At 37.5% G+C, this 7,500-nt stretch overlaps 1 protein-coding gene across 1 annotated transcript in view; it reads right to left on the bottom strand.

Annotated features, from left to right (window-relative positions):
* Positions 1-1,481, bottom strand: part of LOC117746596 (mucin-2-like) — a 6,107-nt gene extending 4,626 nt beyond the window's left edge. The window contains exon 1 of the mRNA XM_034555843.1: positions 1,223-1,481. Coding sequence (XP_034411734.1) covers positions 1,223-1,481 — 259 coding nt within the window. The remainder of the gene's footprint in view (positions 1-1,222) is intronic.
* Positions 1,482-7,500: the final 6,019 nt, after the last annotated feature.

Below are 7,500 nucleotides of genomic sequence, written 5' to 3'. Positions count from 1 at the left end.
AACTTTGGAACAACAACTTTCAGCTCAATGTGTTTTTCTCACGAACGGACCAAAGAATATAAAATATAACTTATCAAGTTAAATAATCCTGCAGAAAATAAAGTTGTTATTCTTTGCTCGCCGAAATCACAACTTGAATCGTCTCGTATTTATATCTCACTTATTTGTACAAAAAGTCCTTCGGCTCAGATTTCGTGGTTATTAAACATTTCGGCTTAATATTCCTGCAGGAATTTTCGCGCCTAATCTGCAGTTTTGCTTTGATATTTGTTTTAGTTTCCTCCTGAATTTAATTAGAGGATCTGAAAAGCAAGCAGTCCCACCCCGTCCACCCCCTCACACACACACACACACACACACGCACACACACACACAGTACAAATACTGGTTTTCTCATCCTTTGGGCTTTTGAAGACACATAAAAAAGAAAAGAGCTGCAGCGCTGCGTGTAAATTGTTTTATTTTACTTTTTGGCTGCTGTTCAGGGGGGGGGGGGGGGGGGGGGGGGGCTAGGAAGGAGGGGAGGGGGGGGACAAAAAGCCGCTCTGGTTTGGTCCCCGGGGTGTTACACTGGTGGCCTAATTCCCCAAAATAGCTCATTGATGGGGAACTCGGCGGAGTCGGAGCAATCAGGTGGAGATTCAAGCACCAAATATTGAAGTACACACATGACAGACACATGAGGTAAGGAGACTTGAGTGAACAATGGGTCCGACAGGGATCCTGACAGTACCCCCCCTTCCTCAACGGGAGCCCATCTTGTCTCGGACTAGAGTGGGGTCAACGATCCTCGAACGGGGCACCCATGAATGTTCCTCTCGACCGTATCCCTCCCAGTCCACAAGGAATTGGAAGCCGGGAGAATGGTGCCAGGACAGGAGAAGTGACCCTCGGGGGAGAACTGGCGAGAGAGGGCGTCAGGTTTTGTATTTTTGTGGCCTGGTCTGTAGGAGATGGAGAAGTCTAAACGTCCGCTCGGCGGGAGTTTAACCTCTTGGCCGTCCGGATGTACTCCAAGTTCTTATGGTCCGTCCAGACCACGAATGGATGAGCTTGCCCCCTCCAGCCAGTGTTTCCATTCCTCCAGAGATAATTTAATTGCCAGCAACTCCCGGTTTCCGACATCGTAATTTCCCTCTGTCTTGGTCAACCGGCGAGAATAGTAGGCGCAAGGGCGAAGCTTAGCGTCAGAGTCCGAGCGCTGTGACAGGCTGGCCCCCACGCGTCCACAAGGACATGGTCTCGGAGGAGGTGAGTCTCGTGAGGGGGTCTGCAAGCTTGCCGTAGTTCCTGATGAACCGGCAGTAGAAGTTCGCAAACCCCAAGAACTGCTGGAGCTGTTTCCGAGAGGAGGGGGTCGGCCACTCCGTTACCGCCTTGACCTTCTCCGGATCAGCCCTCACCTGACCCGAGTTTACGTGGAACTCACATTTTTCTGCCTTCACAAACAGTTTGTTCTCCAGTAGGCGCTGGAGGACCATCCGGACATGACGCTGGTGCTCCAGAAGGTCTGCGGAATAGATGAGAATGTCATCTAAATATACAAAAACAAAACAGTTCACGTCATTTACCAACGCCTGGAGCACATCAGGGGCGTTAGTGAGTCCAAATGGCATACTCAAAGTGGCCGAGGGGGGGTGTTGAACCCCGTCTTCCACTCGTCCCCCGCCCAGAGGTCGAGCTTCGTGAAGATCGTGGCTCCAGCCAGAGGAGCAATGCAGGGTCGGAGAGTCTTGTCCTTCTTCGCAACAAAGAAGAACCCGGCTCCGAGTGGTGGCGAGGACGGGCACATTATTCCAGTCTTCAAGGACTGCGAGATGTACTCCTCATGGAGACCTTCTCTAGTCTGGACAGGTTATACAACCGACTGGAAGGGAACGACGCGCCAGGGTGGAGGTCAATAGTGCATTCATAGGGCCGGTAAGGAGGCAAGGAGAGAGTCTTGCTAAACACCTCCCCAATGTCGTGGTAGGCGGTGGGAATGGAGGTGAGATCGGGCAGAACGAGGTTGCCCAGTGGGCGTTCCCCAGGGGGCAGCGCAGATCTTAGGCAGCTAGCATGACAGTAGGGGCTCCAAGAAACAACCTGCCGCCCAGTCAATCTGAGGGTTGTGAGTGGTGAACCACTGGTGGCCCAGAACTAGAGGGTTTTGGGGGGAGGAAAGAACATAGAAGTCTCTCTGTGGTTCCCGGACAGGATGAGCTGGAGCAGCAGAGTTCGGTGGGGGACCCAGGAAGCTGCCATCTAGGGCATTGACCACTAGCAGGCCTTCTAGAGTCTCCACGGGAATCTGGTCTCTGTCTACAAACTGTATATATACACATATATATGTGGGTATGTATATATATACACACATATATATGTATATACATATATATATATATATATATATAAATGTAAAATTATAAACGCATGCAAACTTTACATTCATATATATATATACATGTGTATAAATATAATATTGTCATATTATACATAATTTACAGATATAAATATACTACAGTAGGTCATATAAGTACACATTGTACACCACCAAAACGTAAAGTACACAGTACAGAATGTATATATATATATAATATTGACACACATAGTACATGTATACAGTACATAATGTATATATATTTGTAGTATTTACACACATAGTACGCAGAACATAATGTATATATATAGTATTTACAGCATAAGTACACAGTACATAATGTATACTTGTAGTATTTACACACATAGTACATGTACATGATGTATTCTTGTAGTATTTACACACATAGTACATGTACATCATGTATTCTTGTAGTATTTACACACATAGTACATGTACATGATGTATTCTTGTAGTATTTACACCCATAGTACATGTACATGATGTATTCTTGTAGTATTTACACCCATAGTACATGTACATGATGTATTCTTGTAGTATTTACACACATAGTACATGTACATGATGTATTCTTGTAGTATTTACACTCATAGTACATGTACATGATGTATTCTTGTAGTATTTACACACATAGTACATGTACATGATGTATTCTTGTAGTATTTACACCCATAGTACGTGTACATCATGTATTCTTGTAGTATTTACACACATAGTACATGTACATCATGTATTCTTGTAGTATTTACACACATAGTACATGTACATGATGTATACTTGTAGTATTTCCTGATGTATGGAGAACATGAGCACACTGCGGCGCCTCTGTGGGAGTCGAACCTGCCTGTGTTTGGTAGTACATAGTACATGTACATCATGTATTCTTGTAGTATTTACACCCATAGTACATGTACATGATGTATTCTTGTAGTATTTACACACATAGTACATGTACATGATGTATCCTTGTAGTATTTACACACATAGTACATGTACATGATGTATTCTTGTAGTATTTACACCCATAGTACATGTACATCATGTATACTTGTAGTATTTACACACATAGTACATGTACATGATGTATTCTTGTAGTATTTACACCCATAGTACATGTACATCATGTATACTTGTAGTATTTACACACATAGTACATGTACATGATGTATTCTTGTAGTATTTACACACATAGTACATGTACATGATGTATTCTTGTAGTATTTACACACATAGTACATGTACATGATGTATTCTTGTAGTATTTACACACATAGTACATGTACATCATGTATTCTTGTAGTATTTACACACATAGTACATGATGTATTCTTGTAGTATTTACACACATAGTACATGTACATCATGTATTCTTGTAGTATTTACACACATAGTACATGTACATCATGTATTCTTGTAGTATTTACACACATAGTACATGTACATCATGTATACTTGTAGTATTTACACCCATAGTACATGTACATGATGTATTCTTGTAGTATTTACACACATAGTACATGTACATCATGTATTCTTGTAGTATTTACACCCATAGTACATGTACATCATGTATTCTTGTAGTATTTACACACATAGTACATGTACATGATGTATTCTTGTAGTATTTCCTGATGTATGGAGAACATGAGCACACTGCGGCGCCTCTGTGGGAGTCGAACCTGCCTGTGTTTGGTAGTACATAGTACATGATGTATTCTTGTAGTATTTACACACATAGTACATGTACATGATGTATTCTTGTAGTATTTACACACATAGTACATGTACATCATGTATTCTTGTAGTATTTACACACATAGTACATGATGTATTCTTGTAGTATTTACACACATAGTACATGTACATCATGTATACTTGTAGTATTTACACCCATAGTACATGTACATGATGTATTCTTGTAGTATTTACACACATAGTACATGTACATCATGTATTCTTGTAGTATTTACACCCATAGTACATGTACATGATGTATTCTTGTAGTATTTACACCCATAGTACATGTACATCATGTATTCTTGTAGTATTTACACACATAGTACATGTACATGATGTATTCTTGTAGTATTTACACACATAGTACATGTACATGATGTATTCTTGTAGTATTTACACACATAGTACATGTACATGATGTATACTTGTAGTATTTACACACATAGTACATGTACATGATGTATTCTTGTAGTATTTACACACATAGTACATGTACATGATGTATACTTGTAGTATTTACACACATAGTACATGTACATGATGTATACTTGTAGTATTTACACACATAGTACATGTACATGATGTATTCTTGTAGTATTTACACACATAGTACATGTACATGATGTATTCTTGTAGTATTTACACACATAGTACATGTACATCATGTATTCTTGTAGTATTTACACACATAGTACATGATGTATTCTTGTAGTATTTACACACATAGTACATGTACATCATGTATTCTTGTAGTATTTACACACATAGTACATGTACATCATGTATTCTTGTAGTATTTACACACATAGTACATGTACATCATGTATACTTGTAGTATTTACACCCATAGTACATGTACATGATGTATTCTTGTAGTATTTACACACATAGTACATGTACATCATGTATTCTTGTAGTATTTACACCCATAGTACATGTACATCATGTATTCTTGTAGTATTTACACACATAGTACATGTACATGATGTATTCTTGTAGTATTTCCTGATGTATGGAGAACATGAGCACACTGCGGCGCCTCTGTGGGAGTCGAACCTGCCTGTGTTTGGTAGTACATAGTACATGTACATCATGTATTCTTGTAGTATTTACACACATAGTACATGTACATGATGTATTCTTGTAGTATTTACACACATAGTACATGTACATCATGTATTCTTGTAGTATTTACACCCATAGTACATGTACATCATGTATTCTTGTAGTATTTACACACATAGTACATGTACATGATGTATTCTTGTAGTATTTCCTGATGTATGGAGAACATGAGCACACTGCGGCGCCTCTGTGGGAGTCGAACCTGCCTGTGTTTGGTAGTACATAGTACATGATGTATTCTTGTAGTATTTACACACATAGTACATGTACATGATGTATTCTTGTAGTATTTACACACATAGTACATGTACATCATGTATTCTTGTAGTATTTACACACATAGTACATGATGTATTCTTGTAGTATTTACACACATAGTACATGTACATCATGTATACTTGTAGTATTTACACCCATAGTACATGTACATGATGTATTCTTGTAGTATTTACACACATAGTACATGTACATCATGTATTCTTGTAGTATTTACACCCATAGTACATGTACATGATGTATTCTTGTAGTATTTACACCCATAGTACATGTACATCATGTATTCTTGTAGTATTTACACACATAGTACATGTACATGATGTATTCTTGTAGTATTTACACACATAGTACATGTACATGATGTATTCTTGTAGTATTTACACACATAGTACATGTACATGATGTATACTTGTAGTATTTACACACATAGTACATGTACATGATGTATTCTTGTAGTATTTACACACATAGTACATGTACATGATGTATACTTGTAGTATTTACACACATAGTACATGTACATGATGTATACTTGTAGTATTTACACACATAGTACATGTACATGATGTATTCTTGTAGTATTTACACACATAGTACATGTACATGATGTATTCTTGTAGTATTTACACACATAGTACATGTACATCATGTATTCTTGTAGTATTTACACACATAGTACATGATGTATTCTTGTAGTATTTACACACATAGTACATGTACATCATGTATTCTTGTAGTATTTACACACATAGTACATGTACATCATGTATTCTTGTAGTATTTACACACATAGTACATGTACATCATGTATACTTGTAGTATTTACACCCATAGTACATGTACATGATGTATTCTTGTAGTATTTACACACATAGTACATGTACATCATGTATTCTTGTAGTATTTACACCCATAGTACATGTACATCATGTATTCTTGTAGTATTTACACACATAGTACATGTACATGATGTATTCTTGTAGTATTTCCTGATGTATGGAGAACATGAGCACACTGCGGCGCCTCTGTGGGAGTCGAACCTGCCTGTGTTTGGTAGTACATAGTACATGATGTATTCTTGTAGTATTTACACACATAGTACATGTACATGATGTATTCTTGTAGTATTTACACACATAGTACATGTACATCATGTATTCTTGTAGTATTTACACACATAGTACATGATGTATTCTTGTAGTATTTACACACATAGTACATGTACATCATGTATACTTGTAGTATTTACACCCATAGTACATGTACATGATGTATTCTTGTAGTATTTACACACATAGTACATGTACATCATGTATTCTTGTAGTATTTACACCCATAGTACATGTACATGATGTATTCTTGTAGTATTTACACCCATAGTACATGTACATCATGTATTCTTGTAGTATTTACACACATAGTACATGTACATCATGTATTCTTGTAGTATTTACACACATAGTACATGTACATGATGTATTCTTGTAGTATTTACACACATAGTACATGTACATGATGTATTCTTGTAGTATTTACACACATAGTACATGTACATGATGTATTCTTGTAGTATTTACACACATAGTACATGTACATCATGTATTCTTGTAGTATTTACACACATAGTACATGATGTATTCTTGTAGTATTTACACACATAGTACATGTACATCATGTATTCTTGTAGTATTTACACACATAGTACATGTACATGATGTATTCTTGTAGTATTTACACACATAGTACATGTACATGATGTATTCTTGTAGTATTTACACACATAGTACATGTACATGATGTATACTTGTAGTATTTACACACATAGTACATGTACATGATGTATTCTTGTAGTATTTACACACATAGTACATGTACATGATGTATTCTTGTAGTATTTACACACATAGTACATGTACATGATGTATTCTTGTAGTATTTACACCCATAGTACATGTACATCATGTATTCTTGTAGTATTTACA

The sequence above is a fragment of the Cyclopterus lumpus genome, chromosome 2, assembly GCF_009769545.1.
Source record: "Cyclopterus lumpus isolate fCycLum1 chromosome 2, fCycLum1.pri, whole genome shotgun sequence".
Classification (NCBI taxonomy): domain Eukaryota; kingdom Metazoa; phylum Chordata; class Actinopteri; order Perciformes; family Cyclopteridae; genus Cyclopterus; species Cyclopterus lumpus.
The sequence above is the reverse complement of the archived record's forward strand: the minus strand, read 5'-3'. Positions and strand labels throughout refer to the sequence as shown.